At 44.6% G+C, this 22,637-nt stretch overlaps 1 protein-coding gene across 1 annotated transcript; it reads right to left on the minus strand.

Moving 5' to 3' along the window:
- Positions 1 to 849: 849 nt before the first annotated feature.
- Positions 850 to 19,608, minus strand: LOC121545552 (MICOS complex subunit MIC60-like). Its single transcript, XM_045208886.1, is given in 9 exon segments — positions 850 to 996; positions 998 to 1,359; positions 1,614 to 1,743; positions 2,056 to 2,181; positions 2,431 to 2,654; positions 3,030 to 3,073; positions 3,075 to 3,154; positions 10,194 to 10,329; positions 19,589 to 19,608. Coding segments are annotated over 9 exon segments (1,269 nt in total).
- Positions 19,609 to 22,637: the final 3,029 nt, after the last annotated feature.

Raw genomic sequence — 22,637 nt, forward strand, 5'->3', positions numbered from 1 at the left:
TGTAACCACACCAGCCCAGGACCTCCACATCTTCACCTGCGGGATCATCTGAGACCAACCACCAGGACAGCTGATGAAACTGAGGAGTATTTATGTCTGTAATAAATCGCTTTTGTGGATAAAAAATCATTCTGATTGGCTGGGCCTGGCTCCCCAGGCCCACCCATGGCTGCGCCCCTGCCCAGTCATGTGAAATCCATAGATTACATTTGACATTTTAGTCATTTAGCAGACGCTCTTATCCAGAGTGACTTACAGTTAGTGAGTGCATACATTTTTCATACTGGCCCCCCGTGGGAATCAAACCCACAACACTGGCGTTGCAAGCGCCATGCTCTACCAACTGAGCTACAGGGGACTAGGGCCAAATGTATCTATTTCAATTGACTGATTTCTTTATATGAACTGTAACTCAATCAAATCGTTGAAATTGTTGCATGTTGCGTTTATATTTTTGTTCAGTATACCTGTTGTGTCCTGAGTGAATTGCTCAATAAAATTCAACTACAGCCAAACCTCTTTATTGATGTAAATCTCAAAATTCAGTTGATTACTGCAACACATTTGTAGCGAACTCAAGTACCACAACTTATTCATTGTAAATGCAGAGGCTGTTTATTTGGAAGCTAAGCCATTAACTACAGAATAAATACACCAAATGTGAAATTGATGTGTGATTAACAATGTAAAAAAAAATACACATCCTCTGCATATAATAAAAGATAAATAAAAATAAACTGCGCTCTTGTCAACATCCATGATTTATTGATATATCCAATATTGACAGGGAGAAAATAGCATGACAGAATGGATTATTTGATTCCTCACAAAAATCTGGTCAATAAACCACTAGTCCTGAGCCACCCTGCGTGACTCACCCTTCAGCTGGTTGATAAACTTGGCGGCCAGCTCCAGGTCTCCGTGCTCCAGGCTGTAGGCGGCGTAGGAGAGCAGCTTAAACGTGTCGAGATCTTCGGCCGACAGCTTGGCAGGGGGGGGCCTCCTGCTTCTTCTCAAAGAGCAGGGTAGCCTGCAGGTAGGACAGGAAGTACTGATAGAGGCTGTTGCGGGTTTCGTCGATCAGGGCCACGCGGCGGGCCAGCTGGCGGATGACATAGAAGCGGGCGTGGAGAGAGGCCTCGCTGTAGACCCCGCGACTGAGGGACTCGGAGGACAGGGCAGTGGCCAGTGCCAGGGCAAACCCGTTCTTGGCACAGCTCTCCTTGATGGCCTGCACAGCGCCCTCTAGGCGCTCGGTGGGGTCGTTTAGGGCAGCGGTCCTCAGGGTGTAGTTCAGAGCCTCCACTGAGAGCCACAGCTGATGGGCCTTAGGGGCCTCCTCCTCTGCAATAACATGGCCTGTAGGGTAATAGATAACACTTTAGTGTCTCATACAGAACACACCAGAATATATAAAAACAATTCTGGTATAGTCAAAATGTGAAATGTCCTGCTTTTTTTTGTTGGTTTAGACAAGTCTTTTGGCTCATGATAGTACCAGAAAGGGAACAAGTATTGTATTTGAATGTTGCATAACATTGTATGTGACCTTCACCTGAATGCAGAGACAGCATTTTCATCCCTGTGGACTCTGTGTAGTGTGTATTATTCACTGTCAATGGCCTTCTCTATGCCCTTGAGCCTGGCATAAGCTGCATTCATGTCCAGGGTGAAGCTGTCCAGTTGGTCCTGTGTCAGATGAAGATACTCTGTCTCTTTCTCCATCAACGTGCTGTTCAGGATCTGGAGAGGATTCAAATGATGTTCATCATTCAGTTTGCATTAGGTAGGTTTTACAGTTTAGGAGTGTTTGCATTGCTAAATATTCACAGTAAGTAGTTATGATGTAGCAGTGACATATGCAATAAAGGGAACTCTCAAAACACTGAATACAGGTTTGGGTTATTGGTTGGTTGGCTGGCTGGCTTACCTTATCTCCTGTATTTGAATATATCACCCTCCTGTATTTGAATATGAATGAGGTTTGATTGGCTGTGGGTATGAATATGTAACAGTAGACAATGTGTGACTGTAAGGGGATATGGATATACTTGCCTCCTCTTCCTCAGAACGCAGCTCCTGAACCTTGGGGACGTCACGCAGGTGGTCTGTGTGTGCTGCAGCCCGTCTACGCAGCTGGGTCTGCATCTCAGCCTCCATCACCTCCCGAGTCTCCTCCACCTGATGATGAACACACCGATACAGTCATTCATCCATCACTAGAAAACACCCAACTAACAGTTTGGCCTCATTCTCAGCAGTGTCATTCACTCTCATTCTACTCATCTGTCTAACAGAGCAAACATTTAGCTAGATTGCTACTTTAAGAGAAAAGGGAAAGTCCTTCAATCAAAATGGATGAATAGTGCCATATCATTAGGATTGTTTGATTAAGAGTTATTACAATAGAGAAACACCCTTTTCTCTCACCTTTTTCTCCTGCTCCAGATGCATTTGTTCTCGATTGTGTTCCAGGGCGGTGGATACTGCCAACTCCAGGGCCTTCTTGTCTTCCAGCTTCTGCTGCTCCAGGGCAGACTTGATGTGGATCTGTTCCCTCACCCTCTGCTCCGCCAGCTCCCGGTTCAGCTGGTCAATACGTCGGTGGGCATGGGCGATCAGGGAGTTGAGGTCATCTTGAGTCAGCTTCCCTGCTGGAAACGGCCAAGGGCCAGTCCGTGAATTGAAGGGCTTATTTATGCTGCAACTATTTTTCCCATGGTTCCATAGTCAAGACCGGTTCTAATTCTCAATTAATCTTTCCTCGATTCCTTGCATCCTTCCTTTTGTGTCTTTATCAAAACACATTGAAAAAAGGGGGGGGCTTTGGACCTTCTCCTCCAATAGAGTTGAGAAGGAGGCGAGAGGATGCAAGGAATTGCAGAAAGAAACTGAACTTAAGCCAATCATGTCATTGATGCTGAGCATAGTTTTTCACAGGCTTACTGCAAAGCCTAACTTTCGAGATGTGGGTGGGTAATGGTAGTAAGTGGTGGGGGTGAAACTGCCGCATGTGGTCTGACTCTTACTGAGTCCCTTCCATTTGGCCAGCATCTCTGGAGTGATGCTGTTCCTTCTGAAACTGGGCCTTGGCCTCGTTCACCAGCTCACTGTACTGGGACACAATCTTAGCCTCAGCCTGGGCTGTCTGGACCTGCAATAAAAACACATAAGGTGTCAAGACATGTCTGGTCAGGAAGGAGGTAGGGGTTTTCCTTCAGTGAAAACATCTAACCTGCTGGGTTCACTGCATGCTTTTGATTACATAACATTACATAACATTGAAGCAGTTCGTCACTGTCAACCGAGAGACATGTAGGTGTAACAGTACTCTTCTTGCGTTGTGTACAATCCATCATCAACACAAACTCCATCTTGTAACACCAGTCATGGAGCTTTATTCTGATAGGAACAGCACAAAATTGCACGTCATGCAATGCACGGCTCACCATCCAACTCTGCACTCACGCACTGTACAAAATATACAAACCCCCCACCAGACACAGTAAGTTGCTAGCTAGTATTAGCTGGAATTCTCTACAACAAAATGCACAACAAATATTCACCAAAAAACACTGCATCTTATGTGTGATGTTCGAATAACATTTACAAACAAATTGATATAAATTATACATTTACATCATCACTTGGGAGTATAAAAATCACTTTTGACGTACAGTGCTTTGCAACCAACAACTTACCGCTGGTTTGGTGCTTGTTCACTGGGACGATTCTAACTGAAACATCCTCCCTCATAAGCAAGCTACGCCAACCAGCCAATAAGATGCCATGTTGAGTAGGTGAAGGCAAGACAAAACCAAAAACCCATTGGCTTAACAATAAAGTGGCAAGGGGAATCACCAATATAACCCTGTTACACTCCCCCCTACTGAATTCCACTTGCAAAGAATAATAATAAAAATACAAAACGGCACTGTGCAAACATACCAGGTACAGAAACACTCAACATATGTACAGAATAATTCAGAGAGAGAGAAAAAAAAAGATTGATATATTTTTATACTACCTAATATAGAAAACTAAAAGGTAAAGCTGTGTATATCAAGGATGCAGACCCTGCTTTAAAACAGTCACTAAATATTCCAGTCATTAGTGTCCTTAAACTAACGTGACAGAAGATCCCACCAAACACGGACCAAGCAGCGTGCCCAGGAGGACCGAACACCCTGGACACAGGTGGGGAAGATGTGGTCGTGGGTGAAGATATTTGCGGGGAAAGGACCCTGGGCAAAGAAGGAAGCCCAGGCAGGAGAGGAGCAACGGCAACACAGAAGCCGGCCGAGGAGGAAGCCCGAGAAGCAGCCCCAAGAAAAATTGTTGGGGGGGCTAAAGGGGTGGTCGGGGAGCGAGAGAGAAGAGCCCCGACCACTGCACCCGGTGGGTTTCCAGATTGATTCCCTACGACCATGGGAAGAAGAGTGGGAACAGTATTATACTGAGGAGTCGGAGGATGACGACGACGATGAGTTTCTGTTCCCTAACTCATGGGGGCTCCCGGAGGAGTCCTCACTGGAGGAGGATTGCCAAGAGAGAGAGAAGGATCGGCTCTGCAGGGTAAGAGAGGAGGCCACCATATTACGGGGGCTGATAGATAGAATAGAGCGGGAGAGATCCATTCAAGAGGAGGCACTGCAGGAGGCTCGTAGGGAAAAGGAGGAAGTAGAGGCACGGAGAGAGGAGCTGGTTAGGCAGCATAAGGAGCGGGGGTTAATAAAGGAACCTAGGTATGCGGAGATACGCACTGTATCACCAGTGCGCATGCACAGCCCAGTGCGTTCTGTGCCAGCGCCCCGCACGTGTCGTGCGAAAGTGGGCAGCCAGCCAGGACGGGTTGTGCCAGCTCTCCCCTCCAGACCTCCAGTCCGCCTCCACAGTCCGGCCCGGCCCGTTCCTGCTCGCCGCACCAAGCCAGTGGTGAGTGTCGCCAGTCCGGCCCGGCCCGTTCCTGCTCCCCGCACCAAGCCAGTGGTGTGTGTTCCCAGTCCGGCCTGGCCCGTTCCTGTTCCTCACACCAGGCCAGTGGTGCGTGTCCCCAGTGCGGCCTGGCCCGTTCCTGCTCCCCGCACCAAGCCAGTGGTGCGTGTTGCCAGCCCGGTACGGCCCGTGCTTGCTCCTCGCACGAAGCCAGTGGTGCGTGTTCCCAGTCCGGCCTGTTCCTGCTCCTCGCACCAAGCCAGTGGTGCGTGTTCCCAGTCCGGCCCGGTCTGTTCCTGCTCCTCGCACCAAGCCAGTGGTGCGTGTCGCCAGTCCGGCCCGGCCCGTTCCTGCTCCTCGCACCAAGCCAGTGGTGCGTGTTCCCAGTCCGGCCCGGTCCGTTCCTGCTCCTCGCACCAAGCCAGTGGTGCGTGTTCCCAGTCCGGCCCGGCCTGTTCCTGCTCCTCGCACCAAGCCAGTGGTGCATGTCGCCAGTCTGGCCCGGCCCGCTTCGAGTATCGTGGGAGGAAGAAGAGGGGAAGCAGCGCGCTGAGGTCCAGACCAGACCAGGGGTACAATAGGGAGGCGGAGAGTATGTGGTCGTCTGTCACGCCCTGACTCAGGGGACTCTTATATGTTGAGTCAGTGTGTGAATATTCTATGTTGTGTATATCTATGTGAATGAACTGCTGTCCCCGTAGCCAGTGGTGGAACTTGTCACAGATAGCCCATTTCATGGCAAAGAACTCGAGCCGGTGCGCAGGATACCTCGACTGCGCATAACTGAGGGACTTACTCGCGAAGGCTATAGGTCTCGATGTAGCTCCCCGTTCCTGCACCTGGGACAGCACAGCACCTAAGCCGTTGCTGGACGCATCCACCGAGAGTAGAAAGGGTTTGTCGAAGTTGGGGTGGGCCAACAAAACCTGGTCCAGTAAGGCTTGCTTTAGCTGGAATAAGGCCTGTCTGCATTCTGTTGTCCAGTCGGCAGCCGTCAACTTCCTGACAGGTGAGCGTCGCTTCTTTTTCCAGCGTGGAGCCTTGTGTCCAGTAGTCACTCCAAAGAGAGGCTTTGCGATGGTCGAGCAACCTTCAATTAATTGTTGATAATACACCACCATCCCAAGGAATGACCTCAATTTCTTCTGAGATGGAATGTCAGTGCCATCTTCCATCAGATCAGCTTCTGTTACTCCTGTAATGGCCCTCACCTTCTCAGGGTCTGTAGCTACACCATCCGCACTAATGATATGCCCCAGAAACTTCACAGACCTCTGCAGAAAGTTACACTTTTTAGGCGCCAACTTCAGGTTGTGAGCCTTGAGACGCTCAAAAACCATTTCCAGGCGCTGTATAACCAGATCTTCAGTGGGTGCATAGACCAAGACATCGTCAAGGTAACACAGCAGGCTAAGAAAGTTCTGATCCCCAAAGATGTTTAGCATCATCCTCATAAAGGTTGCAGGACTATTACATAACCCCTGTGGCATACGATTGTATTCGTACAAACCAAATGGCGACGTAATAGCTGTGAATCTCCGATCATCCTCATGCACTTCCACATTGTAGTAGCCAGAGGTAAGGTCCATTGTCGAGAAAAAGGCATTTCCACCTAAAGCAGCCAGCACATCAGCCTGGTGAGGGAGTGGGTGTGCGTCCCTGATGGTGCAAGCATTGAGCAAACGAAAATCAGTACAGAGTCTCAGGTCTCCAGATTTCTTCCATACAAGGACAAGGGGAGAGGCAAGCTCACTACTAGACTTCCTTATGATTTCACGTTCTTCCATCTCATTCAATGCTTGCTTGAGCTTCTCATAATGATTTAGCCATCATGTTGATTAGCTTGCTCTCCTCACCCCCATCACACACAGGAGTATAAACCCTCTTCCAGAGATCTCCATTAGTCTTCAGGTGGCGAATCAAGTGCTTTAGGAGATTGCTGCCCAAGATGAGGTCATCACTCTGGCCTTCAACCACCAGTGTAGGCACGGCAACTCTACAGCCGTACACCTACATCTCCAGCTCACATACTCCCGAAGGCCTCGTCTTCAACCCACCACAACCAACCAAGACTACCTCTGTAGGACTCAATGATGGACTTTTCAACACTCCTGCATGCAACAGTTCAGGTAAGACCCTAGAGCTCAAGGTACAAGCCATGGACCCACTGTCAAGCATAGCTCTCACTTCTACTTCTCCTCCTATTAACACCTTGGCAGATTGCTGCCCAATCATCATATGGGGAAAGTCTCTGTGTGTTCTGCATTATGATACTCTTCTCAGTCTCCATTTCGTCACAAACACTTTTATATACAGACTCCAAATCAACAGCTCTCACTGATGGGGACTCTAAAAAAGGCCCAACACTCTCCCCTTCTACATGCAGGCCTACTAGTTTCCCGGGAGCTGAGCAGTGATTACTGTAGGGACTCCACCAGCTGTGCTCAGAGCTGCGGCCTTGGGGCACTGAGAGCGTGCGTGGCCAGCTACATGACAAAGAAAGCAGAGGTGATTGGCCCTGCAGTGAAAGTAAGTATCATGTCCAGCATCCCCGCACACGTTACATGGCCCATTAGACTTCAATTTGCTCCTATTCTCTTTTTGGAACTTACGGTCAGACTGTTGTGGCCTTTGCTCCAGCACACGCTCCAGCATTGCAAGGATACGTTCCATCGGCTCAGCTGAGCCCTGAATAGTCTGGGCTGGAGAAGGCAACGCATTAGGTACTTCCATGTGGGGCCTCACAGCAGGCACGGTGATTGGCATGACAGCACCAACTTCCTGCCTCATTGTTGTGATGGCTGGGGTCACCTTAGATAAGTGAGAGTACCTCTGCTCCCTCCTGTATTCATCCAACCTCTCAAGAACATCTGCAGCGGTCCACTGCTGTAATGGTTTGCACTTAAAGATAAGCGACAGTTCGGCGTTAGGGCAATGTCTGATGAACATGACTGTGAGCTCACGAGATGGGTCTTCAACACTTTTCTTCTGTCTCTTTAGACAATCTTCAGCAACCACCATAGCCCCGTTCAGTCTGAGCCAATAGTCGAATGGTTGTTCATCAGTCAGGGGTAATGTGGCATAAAAGTCAGCGAGGGGCATGCTTGAAAAAGCAGTGTCACTAAAATGTTGTTTCAGTATGGGACTCGGGCCTTTGGATAAATCAACGGAGGGATTGCTGCGTATGCCCACTTTAACAACATCACGGGCCCTTCCCATAAGCCTACCCATAACCTCATCTGCTTGGTCCATCACAGATACGCCCCTCTTACGCATGTAAACCATGACCATATCCTCCCACTCATGCACTGTGCACTTTTCAGAGCCATCCCCCCGAAAGCACACCGGCTCCCTGATATCAGACTTCAATACCAGGTTCAGGCCTGACACATCCATACCCCTAGAGCTGCATGCATTTCCCATAACATTGTCACCAACATGTCCAACAATTGCCTTTGACTCCAAACAGGAGGTAATGTTCTCCCCAATGGAATGACCAATCTGCTGTACTATGTCTGCTATGAAATCCATGGAGACCTCCCCACTCCCTGCATTTGGCAAAACTCTTTCATACACATCCTTGGGCGTTTCCATGGGTAAACTATCATCAAAACTCCCAAAACCCTCCAGTTTAGGCATAGGCGTAGAAGCAACTGAAATTTTGGCTGAACCCCTACCAACAGATGGTGACAGACTAAATGTCAGGAAACCCCTACCTCTCCCAACACCTTCCATCTTAACAATTGGAAATCAACACACTAATAAAAATGTAAATAGTAAAATGTAAAAAATGTTTTACCTCACGTCAAAATCTAACCTATATCTAGTACACTGGTAAAACTCACCCTACTTATATCAGATATACGTTAGAATTGCAAATAAACAAGTAACACAAAAGTTATATCGTTTATCCGTGAAGAGAAAGTCTCAACCAGAGAAATCATCCATTTCGATAGTAAAACGTTGCAGTAGCGCCCTCTTGTGGCGAAATGCGATATTGCCATTACCTGCACCAGCAACGTCTTATCTGATTCTTTTTTTTATTTATTTTATTTCACCTTTATTTAACCAGGTAAGCCAGTTGAGAACAGGTTCTCATTTACAACTGCGACCTGGCCAAGATAAAGCATAGTAGTGCAATAAAACAACAACACAGAGTTACATATGGGGTAAAAAACATAAAGTCAGAAATACAACAGAAAATATATATACAGTGTGTGCAAATGTAGCAAGTTATGGAGGTAAGGCAATAAATAGGCTATAGTGCAGAATAATTACAATAGTATTAACACTGGAATGCTAGATGTGCAAGAGATTATGTGCAAATAGAGATACTGGGGGTGCAAATGAGCAAAATAAATAACAATATAGGGATGAGGTAGTTGGGTGGGCTAATTTCAGATGGGCTGTGTACAGGTGCAGTGATCGGTAAGGTGCTCTGACAACTGATGCTTAAAGTTATTGAGGGAGATAAGAGTCTCCAGCTTCAGAGATTTTTGCAATTCGTTCCAGTCATTGGCAGCAGAGAACTGGAAGGAATGGCGGCCAAAGGAGGTGTTGGCTTTGGGAATGACCAGTGAGATATACCTGCTGGAGCGCAGACTACGGTTGGGTGCTGCTATGGTGACCAATGAGCTAAGATAAGGCGGGGATTTGCCTAGCAGTGATTTATAGATGGCCTGGAGCCAGTGGGTTTGACGACGAACATGTAGTGAGGACCAGCCAACAAGAGCGTACAGGTCACAGTGGTGGGTAGTGTATGGGGCTTTGGAGACAAAACGGATGGCACTGTGATAGACTACATCCAATTCTTCAACAGCAACCACGGCGAAGTTCTGAGATGGAAATCCAGCGAAGGATGATCCGATCCAGAAGAAAGGTCACGGCACCACTGTAACAGTACTCTTCTTGCGTTGTGTACAATCAATCATCAACACGAACTCCATGATATACATTTACATCATCACTTGGGAGTATAAAAATCATTTTGACGTACAGTGCTTTGCAACCAACAACTTACCGCTGGTTTGTTGCTTGTTCACTGGGACGATTCTAACTGAAACATCCTCCCTCGTAAGCAAGCTAAGCCAACCAGCCAATAAGATGCCATGTTGAGTAGGTGAAGGCAAGACAAAACCAAAAACCCATTGGCTTAACAATAAAGTGGCAAGGGGAATCTAAATATAACCCTGTTACATAGGCAGAAATGTTTCATTTCAGTTGTCCCGTGAGAGTGGGAGAATAAGAAGCCAAATTACCTTGGTCACCACACTGTCCAGATCCACCACCATGCTGTGAAGGTTCTCCTCTGCAGCGAGGATAGATGGCTGGGCTGCAGCAATCTTTGAGTCCTTGGCTCCATCAATCACTCCTCTCAGCTTGTCCAGCTCAGCCCTAAACACCAGAAATACAGAATGAATCCCTGTGGCACAAAGCCAAACACAGCAAGCACAGAGTCTTTGCTGATCCTTTGAAAGTTAGTTTTAGTGAGCATAATATAATAAAGTAAATACCCCACTTAATAAAAATATAGCAAATTCATTATTTCTAACTTTAATATCACCCAAGGTATTATTGTCGCTCCGACAGGCATTGAGCTTTGGTTAAATTCAAATCTCCCTACCATCATATCTAAGCCAATATGTGACCGACTGGCTCAAATCGGTCTTATGTAGCAAAATTTGAAATGGTGTTTACATTGGATAAAAGTAGACTCAGGGGTACAAAATGGTATATCATACACTACAGTTGAGGAACAATGGGAAAGTAATTTTGCTTTGAAAGTTGTTAAACTTGTAAACTCACTTTTGAGAAAATGGCCTTTTAATGTTTTGGTACTACTACTGCGCGCCCTTCTTTGTCTACACCCATTCAGCATCGTTCACACCCTATTAAGCTTTAGCCCCACCCATCTCTTTAAGGGTTGATCCGAGAGTTCTGTACAAACAGAAGTCAAGCACCCAAGCTAACTTGCTAGCTACTTCCAGACACAAATGACAGAACAGTTAACTGAACATTACCCGCCCTAGCAGAACTGGTTAGGCTGTTATGTTATCCAGAGCGTTGGTGACTGCAACTGTGCTGTCAGATTGTCCGTAAATTCAAAATGTGTCGCTCTCGGCGCGTTCAGAGCACACACCGGACGCTCTGGCCGATGAGTAGGGTTGATCCGAACGTTCAGACCTCACAACGGCAGTCAAGCACCCAAGCTAACTGGCTAACGTTGGCAAGCTTGCTAGCTACCTCCAGACACATAATGAGAGAACACCCCACTCTGACCATTTTACTGTTTTCATGTTATCCAGTGCATTGGTGACTAACTGTGCTGCTGGCAACTATTTAATTACGCTTTTTTGCCGACGTTTACTGACACGGGCCATATTCAACAGGTGTTGAGCGTTCATAAATTCATCAGTTATTCTGCGCTCTGGCACACTCAGACGAGTGTGCTCTGAAATCGGAGTAGATGGCCAGACTGAATTTACAAATGCATGGTTACTTGCATAGCGGAGTCTTTTGTTAAGACGTGTGGAAAATGGCTCTGAGATACGAATAATAAGATCATACACGTAACGTTAGCTAGCGAGCCAGCCAGCTAACGTTAGCTAGCTAGGTAAACAATGAACCATAATCACAACTCATGACTTTACTACCCTGCATGAATCTGCATTAGCACAGTCAGTGTAGTCAGCTCAGCTATCACCATTGAGACCATGTCTATGGCTCGATCTACGTTGAGCAAAACTAAACATGGCGGTGTTCGCCTTAACAATCTCACTGGAATAAAGACCTCCTCCATTCCTGTCATTATTGAAAGAGATTGCGATATCTCATATCTCAAAATAGGGCTAGTTAACGTTAGATCCCTCACTTCCTAGGCAGTTATGGTCAATTAACTAATCACTGATCATCATCTTGATGTGATTGTCCTGACTGAAACTTGGCTTAAGCCTGATGAATTTACTGTGTTAAATGAGGCCTCTCCTCCTTGTTACACTAGTGACCATATCCCCCGCGCATCTCGCAAAGGCGGAGGTGTTGCTAACATTTACGATAGCAAATGTCAATTTACCCCCCAGAATGCGACTGCATTTTCGTCTTTTGAGCTTCTAGTCATGAAATCTATGCAGCCTAATCAATACATTTTTATAGCTATTGTTTACAGGCCTCCTGGGCCGTATACAGAGTTCCTCACTGAGTTCCTATCGGACCTTGTAATCGTGGCAGATAATATTCAAATTTTTGGTGACTTTAATATTCACATGGAAAAGTCCACAGACCCACTCCAAAAAGCTTTCGGAGCCATCATCAAGTCAGTGGGTTTTGTCTAACATGTCTCCGGACCTACTCATTGCCACAGTCATACCCTGGATCTAGTTTTGTCTTGTGGAATAAATATTGTGGATATAAATGTTTTTCCTCATAACCCTGGACAATCGGACCACCATTTTATTACGTTTTCAATCGCAACAAATAATCTGCTCAGACCCCAACCAACGACCATCAAAAGCCATGCTATAAATTCTCGGACAACCCAAAGATTCCTAGAGGCCCTTCCAGAATCCCTCCAACTACTCAAGGACGTCGGAGTACAAAAATCAGTTAATGACCTAACTGAGGATCTAAATTTAACCTTGCGTAATACCCTAGATGCAGTCGCACCCCTAAAAACTAAAAAACATTTGGCACAAGAAACTAGCTCCCTGGTATACAGAAAATACCAGAGCCCTGAAGCAAGCCTCCTGTGACGAGTACTGAGTATCCGAAGAGGCAGGACGCAGACACAGGAATTAACAAGGTAAAGGTTTACTTAACAACGAACAGTCCAGGGCTATATAGTGGTGGTGATGAGATGATGAGGTGCAGGTGCGCTGGAGGTGATTAGGGTGCGTTGGGTTTCCATTCCTGTGTTTGCCGAGGTGGTGCGCTCAGACCGGTGGCTCAGTAGACCGGCGAATCAGAGCGCCGGAGGGGAGCAACGGGAAGAGACGTGACACCTCCAGAAAATTGGAACGGAAATGGCGCTCCACCAAACTGGAAGTCTTCCTACTAGCTTGGAAAGAAAGTACAGTGCAATATCGAAGAGCCCTCACTGCTGCTCGATCTTCCTATTTTTCCAACCTAATTGAGGATAATAAGAACAATCCAACATTTCTATTTGATAGTGTCGCAAAGCTAACTAAAAAGCAGCATTCCCCAAGAGAGGATGCCTTTCACTTCAGCAGTGATTAATTCATGAACTTCTTCGACGAAAAGATCATGATCATTAGAAAGCAAATTACGGACTCCTCTTTGAATCTACGTATTTCCCCAAAGCTCAGCTGTCCTGAGTCTGCACAAAACTGCCAGGACCTAGGATCAATGGAGACACTCAATTTTTTTAAATCCTATATCTCTTGACACATTCATGAAAATAGTCATGGCCTCTAAACCTTCACCTGCATACTGGACCATATTCCAACTAAACTACTGAAAGAGCTACTTCCTGTGCTTGGCCCTCCATGTTGAACATAATAAATGGCTCCCTATCCACTGAATGTGTACTAAACTCACTAAAAGTGGCAGCAATAAAGCCTCTCTTGAAAAAGCCAAACCTTGACCCAGAAAATGTAAGAAAAAACATTGACCTATATCGAATCTCCCATTCCTCTCAAAGATTTTAGAAAAAGCTGTTGTGCAGCTACTCACTGCCTTCCTGAAGACATAACATGTATACGAAACACTTCAGTCTGGGTATAGACCCATCATAGCACTGAGACTAAACTCATGAAGGTGGTAAATGACCTTTTAATGGCGTCAGACCAAGGCTCTGCATCTGTCCTCATGCTCCTAGACCTTAGTGCTGCTTTTGACATCATTGATCACCACATTATTTTGGAGAGATTGGAAACCTTAATTGGTCTACACGGACAAGTTCTTGCCTGGTTTAGATCTTATCTGTCGGAAAGATATCAGTTCGTCTCTGTGGATGGTTTGTCCATTGACAAATCAATTGTAAGTTTCGGTGTTCCTCAAGGTTCCGTTTTAGGGCCTTTTGTTTTCACTATATATTTTACATCTTGGTGATGTCATTCAGAAACACAATGTTAACTTTCATTGCTATGTGGATGACACACAGCTCTACATTTCGATGAAACATGGTGAAGCCCCAAAATTGCCTACCCTGGAAGCCTGTGTTTCAGACATAAGGAAGTGGATGGCGGCAAATGTTTTACTTCTAAACTCGGACAAAACAGAGATGCTAGTTCTAGGTCCCAAGAAACAAAGAGATCTTCTGTTGGATCTGACAATTAATCTTGATGGTTGTACAGTCGTCTAAAAAATAACTGTGAAGGACCTCTGCGTTACTCTGGACCCTGATCTCTCTTTTGACGAACATATCAAGAATATTTCAAGGACAGCTTTATTCCATCTTCGTAACCAAAAATCTGAAACCTTTTGTCCAAAAATGATGCAAAAAAAGCTAATCCATGCTTTTGTCACTTCTAGATTAGACTACTGCTATGCTCTACTTTCCGGCTACCCGGATAAAGCACTAAATAAACTTCAGTTAGTGCTAAACACGGCTGATAGAATCTTGACTAGAACCAAAATATTTGATCATATTACTCCAGCGCTAGCCTCGCTACACTGGCTTCCTGTTAAGGCTAGGGCTGATTTCAAGGTTTTACTGCTACCTATAAAGCATGACATAGGCTTGCTCCTACCTATCTCACCGATTTGGTCCTGCCGTACATACCTACACATACGCTTTCGTCACAAGACCCAGGCCTCCTTATTGTCCCTAGAATTTCTAAGCAAACAGCTGGAGGCAGGGCTTTCTCCTATAGAGGTCAATTTTTATGGAATGGTCTGCCTATCCATGTTAGAGATGCAGACTAGGTCTCGACCTTTAAGTCTTTACGGAAGACTAATCTCTTCAGTAGGTCCTATGATTGAGTGTAGTCTGTCCCAGGGGTGCGAAGGTGAACGGAAAGGCACTGGAGCGACAACCCGCCCTTGCTGTCTCTGCCTGGCCGGTTCCTGTCTCTCCATCGGGATTCTCTGCCTCTGATCCTATTACGGGGGCTGAGTCACTGGCTTACTGGTGCTTTCCATGCCGTCCCTGGGAGGGGTGCGTCACTTGAGTGGGTTGAGTCACTGACGTAATCTTCCTGTCCTGTTTGTCGCCCCCTTGGGCTCGTGCAGTGGAGGAGATCTTCGTGGGCTATACTCAGCCTCGTCTCAGGGTAGTAGGTTGGTGGTCTGTTGATATCCCTCTGGTGGTGTGTGGGCTGTGCTTTGGCAGAGTGGGTGGGGTTATATCCTGCCTGGTTGGCCCTGTCCGGGGTTATCGTCGGACGTGGCCACAGTGTCTCCCGATCCCCCGTCTCAGCCTCCAGTATCTATGCTTCAATAGTCTATGTGCCGGGGGGCTAGGCTCAGTCTGTTATATCTGGTGTTATTCTCCTGTCTTATCCGGTGTCCTGTGTGAATTTAAGTATGCTCCCTCTAATTATCTCGCTCTCCCTCCCCTCCCGGAGGACCTGAGCCCTAGGACCATGCCTCAGGACTACCTGGCCTGATGACTCCTTGCTGTTCTTAGTCCACCTGGTCATGCTGCTACTCCAGTTTCCACTCTTCTGCCTGTGGCTATGGTACCCTGACCTGTTCATCGGATGTGCTACCTTGTCCCAGACCTGCTGTTTTCAACTCTCTCTCTACCGCGCCTGCTATTTCAACCTCTAAATGCCCGGCTTTGAAAAGCCAAGTGACATTTACTCCTGATGTACTGACCTGTTGCAACCTCTCCACTGTGATTATTATTTGACCCTGCTGGTCATCTATGAAGGTTTGAACATCTTGGAGACAAATCTGGCCTTAATAGCCATGTACTGTTATAATCTCTACCTGGCACAGCCAGAAGGGGACTGGCCACTCCTCAGAGCTTGGTTCCTCTCTAGGTTTCTTCCTAGGTTTCTGCCTTTCTAGGGAGTTTCTCCTAGCCACCGTGCTTCTACATCTGCATTGCTTGCTGTTTGGGGTTTTAGGATGGGTTTCTGTATAGCACCTTGTGACATCTGCTGATGTAAAAAGGGCTTTATAAATACATTTTATAGATTGATAGATTGATTGAGGTAGCTAACCAACCAGGTTCAATGTTAGCTAGCTAACATTAGGCTATAGCTAGCCAAACAAATGGCTCTTTCTGTAAAAATGAGAAACGTGTAATATCTGAAAATGTTAGCTAGCTATACTATCTTATTTGTATACATAATTTATGGATGGACACATCTCCTGTTGGATGCCATGGTTGCCCTTAGTTTGAAGATGTAATCCGGAGACAGGTGTTTTCTCCGTCTCCTTATTTATCATACTTGAATTCCACTGATTTCAAAACTCGGTCCTCCAGAAAGTGGAGAGCAACACTTATGCAGTTTTAATACACAATATTTTTTTTTAACACGTTAGACAGGATTTCCTAGACATACTGACCAGCTCAAGAAGCGTGCTATATGGCAGAACAATCCAAACTCATCTCTCGGCATGTCCAGCCCACTCATTATCTCAGCCAATCATGGCTAGCGGGAAGGTTGCAGTCTTTTTCTTTGGCTAAATCAACTAGGCTCGTAATTTAACAATTGTATTCATATTTACAGATGGCATACAAGTTTGTTATTTAGGCACATTAACGTTCACATGTTCGAGAAGGCATTTCTGCCAAAAAATGCATTTTGATTTTTAAAAAAGGTTTACTTTCAAATGAAGTAGTGACCTGAAGCGGGTCACATATGACATCAATGTCGATGAAAATTCGCAAAGCACCTTAATTGGAGGTACACAACACACTCCCTGCCTCTCATCATGAGCCATCTGGCTGTTACCGAGAACCATATACCGGATTGTTAACAGGGTCGTTAGTATTAAGAAAGAAGTCGATTTCTTGCCCGAAGTAGCTCAAATTCTAAGTGTTGGATAAGAACGGGACTACAGCGTCCATAAAGTGACCATTAGACTTGCCACCTTTCGGACTGAATAGGTTTGTAGGGGCAACAGTTTTGATAACATGTATAATTTATCGCCTCTCACGTGCCAATAGAGAACCAACAATGTGCTGCCTTTATGTAGCATTTCTGACAATGCTAATATATTTTTCAGCCGAAGCTCAGACTTCTAACACTGGGTGGAGCTCGGTTGCTCGGCAACAACACAGCTGCTGCTTCACCAGGCTGCCAATCATAAGAAGTGGCTGAGAACAAACGTAGGCTACTGTACATTTTTATTTTACCTTTAATTTAACAGGGAAGACATATTGAGACCTAAGTCTCTTTTTCAAATGCGCCCTGTATAGCTAGATGTATGGTGGTATTCAAGCTGAGGTTAATCCATAAATACAAACAGATATTTTGATTAGCTAACTTTAGCTTGCTTGTCCAAGTCCAGCAGCTAGCCTCTGTAGATAGTTAAAACCATTCAGCTGAAAGCTAGCTAGCTAACGAACAGGCAAAGAAACGTATCTAGGTTATGGAAGGTTTTTACACAAATTACTTCAGCCATTAGCTAGCTAGCTAGGGCCAGACAACAACAGCTGACCTCGACACAGAAACTAGCTAACGTTAGCTAGCTCATGTCCAAATCCAGTCCTACATTTTTCCACAAAGCATAGCTAGCTAGCTACAGTGTCTTCAGAAAGTATACACACCCCTTTACTTTTTCCACATTTTGTTGTGTTACAAGGTGGGATAAAAATTAATTTCATTGTCATGTTTTGTCAACGATCTACACAAAGTACTAATTTCAAAGTGTAAGAAAAGAATCGAACATTTGTAAAAAATAATAATATGGAATATTAAACACCAATTGACACCAAAGTATTCTACCCCCTGAGTCAATGCATGTTAGAATCACCTTTGGCAATTACAGCTGTGAGTATTTCTGTTGGAAAGCAGACAACCAGGTTTTCCTCTAGGATTGTGCCTGTGCTTAGCTCTAAAAACTCCCTATTCCTTGCCGATGACAAGCATACCCATAACATGATGCAGCCACCTCCATGCTTGAAAATATGAAGAGTGGTACTCAGTGATGTGTTGTGTTGGATTTACCCAAACATAATGCTTTGTATTCAGGACATGAAGTTAATTTCTTTGCCATACTTTTTGCAGTTTTACTTTAGTGCCTTGTTGCAAAGAGGATGCATGTTTTGGAATATTTTTATTCTGTACATGCTTTCTTCTTTTCACTCTGTAATTTAGGTTAGTATTGTGGAGTAACTACAATGTTGTTGAGCCACCCTCAGTTTTCTCCTATCATCACAGTCATTAAACTCTGTAACTATTTTTAAGTCACCATTGCCCTCATGGTGAGATCCCTGAGTGGTTTCCTTCCTCTCCGGCAACTGAGTTAGGAAGGACGCCTTTATCTTTGTAGTGACTGGGTGTATTGACACACCATCCAAAGTGTAATTAATAACTTCACCATGCTCAAATGCATATTCAATGTAATTTTCAGAGGTCCCTCTTTGTTGCACGTGACCACATTACTGAACAGTAGTCCAGGTGCGAGAAAACTAGAGCCTGTAAGACCTGCCTTGTTGATAGTGTTGTTAAAAAGGCAGAGCAGCGCTTTACATCAGCATACATAGACACACTGGCTTTACTCAAGGCCAGTGGCATGTCATTAGTAAAGATTGAAAAAAGTAGGGCATAGACAGCTGCCCTGGGGAATTCCTGATTTTACCTGGTTTATGTTGGAGAGGCTTCCATTAAAGAACACTGTCTGTGTTCTGTTAGACAGGTAATTCTTTATCTATAATATAGCAGGAGGTGCAAAGCCATAACTAGGGCTGTGGCGGTCATGAAATTTCGTCAAGCAAATAACTGTCAGTCTCACGGTAATTGACCGTTAATTAACATAAACAAATTTAGCATCTCCTGGCTTCCACACATAGCCTACAAGCAACTGGTGCAGACCTTTGGAACATCTATATTTAAAAAAGTATAATAAATCCATGTAATATAGCCTACACCTTCACAATAAATCCATTATTTATTTCAGACAGGTCTAAAGAAGCATGATATGTAGAAAATGTTGTCTAAATCAGAAGAACAGAATAGCATACTCTGAGTTGTCCTTATGTTAGGTCCTGATGGATGTGGCTATGCCAAATGGCTGTGGGCTATGCTAGTTCATTTAGCAGACAAGATTTGCTTAGAATTCCGTGGCATTATTTATAATTATTTTATAGTGTGAAGAATAAAATTGAACAAAGCTGAATAAAATTCTCCAAAGAATTTGAGGGAGTGTGCAGATGTGGCTATTCTGTGTTGAGCGGTTAACAAATAATTAGGTACTCCTATATGCTTACTTTAGAGTTATTAATGTAACTTTAGTTGTTCTACAAACGTTGGGCTATATGTTTTGATTTTTAATACATTTTAAGGCTGCATGATGCAACTAATGATTATTTGAAAAAAGTTGCTTGAAAGGCATGAGCTCTGCTTAGTTTTTTTGCGCAGGCTGTACACACTTCATTAGTCTCTCATTCACAATTGACAAGCACTTGATAATGCCTCAAATTTCACGGCGGCATCCCCTTTGTGGCCATAATGCACCCTAGAAAAGTCCATGCCTTTGTTGTGCTCTTCTCCCTGAGCACACGCTCTGAAGCACTCACTGAGTGCTGCGCGCTTTCATCACGTGATCAAGTCTTTCTCAAAGGCTATAAGTGAAGACAGACACATCTGGCTGACACAACAGATCAGAACGTTTAGCTTAAAATGTTGATAAACTATTAGGCTATTTCTTCACATTATAAGCGCAGCAATGAGCACATGGCAGTAGGCTATAAGCGGGAATGTTCCATTAGCGGGAAAACACCATTATCAAAATTGACCGCAAATGTGATTATGCATGTAATGCTTTTATTATAAAGTGCATTTTTATGGTGAAAATTATCTTCCTCAAACTTGAAACTCACTCGCTGCTTATGTATGCAAGTTAGGCTCTAAACCCCTTGTAAAGTGGATTAATGTGCTTAATTTTAATACGTGTTTTGGCCACTTTAGTTGTGATACAAACCTTATCAAAACATATAGGCCTATGGGCTAGGCTACATGAGGTGTGTGACTATGATTAGAAAAAGTATGCTGGGCATCATTCACAAGTGATAATATATAATTCACAAGTGATAGGCTAATATTGTCACCCATCAGAATATTCTTGATTGAATCTTGTCTTTACATATACTAAATAATATATGTGTGACATTTTATTTTATTTAGAATGGACAATGATCATGCACCTGTCTCGAAACAGGGGCAGCAGGAAAAAATAAATGTCATCTATGCACTTAAATAGAGGCTGGAGGACGCTTTTCCCGTGATTCATTTTCTTGCCTGCAAGGTCGCCTATACTTTTAAACAGCCCTAGCCATGACACATATGATTTTCCATCAGCAGACTATGATCGATAATGTCAAAAGCCGCACTGAAGCCTAACAAAACAGCTCCCACAGTCTTTTTATCATCAATTTCTCTCAGCCAATCATCAGTGATTTGTGTAAGTGCAGTGCTTGTTGAATTTCCTTCCCTATAAGCATGCTGAAAGTCTGTTGTCAATTTGTTTACAGTAAAACAAAAAAGTAAAAGTTTATCAAGGGTTAGTAACAGGCTGATTGGTCAGCCATTTGAGCCAGTAAAGGGGGCTTATTATTCTTGGTTAGTGGAATTACTTTTGCTTCCCTCCAGGCCTGATAGCACACACTTTCTAGTAGGCTTAGATTGAAGATATGGCAAATAGGAATGGCAATATTGTCTGTTATTATCCTCAGTAATTTACCATCCAAGTTGTCAGACCCCGGTGGCTTGTCATTGTTGATAAACAACAATACTTTTTTCACCTCTTCCACACTCACTTTACCGAATTCAAAATTACAATGCTTGTCTTTCATAATTTGATCAGTTATACTTGGATGTGTAATGTCGGCGTTTGTTGCTGGCATGTCATGCCTAAGTTTGCTAATCTTGCCAATGAAAAAATCATTAAAGTAGTTGACAATATCAGTGGGTTTTGTGATGAATGAGCCATCTGATTCAATGAATTATGGAGCTGAGATTGCCTTTTTGCCCAAAATTTCATTTAAGGTGCTCCAAAGCTTTTTACTATCATTCTTTATATCATTTATCTTTGTTTTCTAGTATAGATTTTTCTTCTTTTTATTCAGTGTAGTCACATGATTTCTCAATTTGCAGTCCGTTTGCCAATCGGTTGTACAGCCAGACTTACAGTGTATTTGGAAAGTATTCAGACCCCTTGAAATTTTCCACATTTTGTTACGTTACAGCCTTATTCTAAAATGGATTAACTATTTATTTTGTTCATTAATCTACACACAATACCCCATAATGGCAAAGCGAAAACATATTTACATAAGTATTCAGAACCTTTGCTATGAGACTCGAAAAATTGAGCTCAGGTTCATCCTGTTTCCATTGATCATCCTTGAGATATTTCTACAACTTGATTGGAATCCAACAGTGGTAAATTCAATTGATTGGACATGATTTGGAAAGGCACACACCTGTCTATATAAGGTCCCACAGTTGACAGAGCAAAAACCAAGCCATGAGGTCAAAGCAATTGTCCATAGAGCTCCGAGACAGGATTGTGTCAAGGCACAGATCTGGGGAAGTGTACCAAAACATATCTGCAGCATTGAAGGTCCCCAAGAACACAGTGGCCTCCATAATTCTTAAATGGAAGAAGTTTGGAACCACCAAGACTCATCCGAGAGCTGGCCGCCCGGCAGAACTGAGCAACAGGGGGAGAAGGGCCTTGGTCAGGGAGGTGACCAAGAACCCGATGGTCCCTCTGACAGAGCTCCAGAGTTCCTCTGTGCAGATGGGAGAACATTCCAGAAAGACAACCATCTCTGCAGCACCCCACCAATCAGGCCTTTATGGTAGAGTGGCCAGACAGAAGCCACACCTCAGTAAAAGGCACATGACAACCCGCATGGAGTTTGCCAAAAGGCACCAAAGGACTCTCAGACCATGAGAAACAAGATTCTCTGGTCTGATGAAACCGAGATTGAACTCGTCGGCCTGAATGCCAAGCACAGCATCTGGAGGAAACCTGGCACCATCCCTACGGTGAAGCATGGTGGTGGCTGCATCATGCTGTGTAGATGTTTTTCAGCGGCAGGGACTGGGAGACTAGTCAGGATCGAGGGAAAGATGAACGGAGCAAAGTACAGAGAGATCCTTGATGAAAACCTGCTCCAGAGCGCTCAGGACCTCAGACTAGGGTGAAGGTTCACCTTCCAACAGGACAACGACCCTAAGCACACAGCCAAGACAACGCAGGAATGGCTTCGGGACAAGTCTCTGAATGTCCTTGAGTGGCCTAGCCAGAGCCCGGACTTGAACCCGATTTGAACATCTCTGGAGAGACCTGAAAATAGCTTTGCAGCGACGCTCCCCATCCAAACTGACGGAGCTTGAGAGGATCTGCTGAGAAGAATGGGAGAAACTCCGCAAATACAGGTGTGCCAAGCTTGTAGCGTCATACCAAAGAAGACTTGAGGCTGTAATCGCTGCTAAAGGTGCTTCACCAAAGTACTGAGTAAAGGGTCTGAATACTTATGTAAATGTGATTTTTCATTTCTTTACATATATATATTTTTTTGCATAAATTTCTACAAACCAGTTTTTGCTTTACCATTA

Source organism: Coregonus clupeaformis, chromosome 3, assembly GCF_020615455.1.
Source record: "Coregonus clupeaformis isolate EN_2021a chromosome 3, ASM2061545v1, whole genome shotgun sequence".
NCBI lineage: Eukaryota > Metazoa > Chordata > Actinopteri > Salmoniformes > Salmonidae > Coregonus > Coregonus clupeaformis.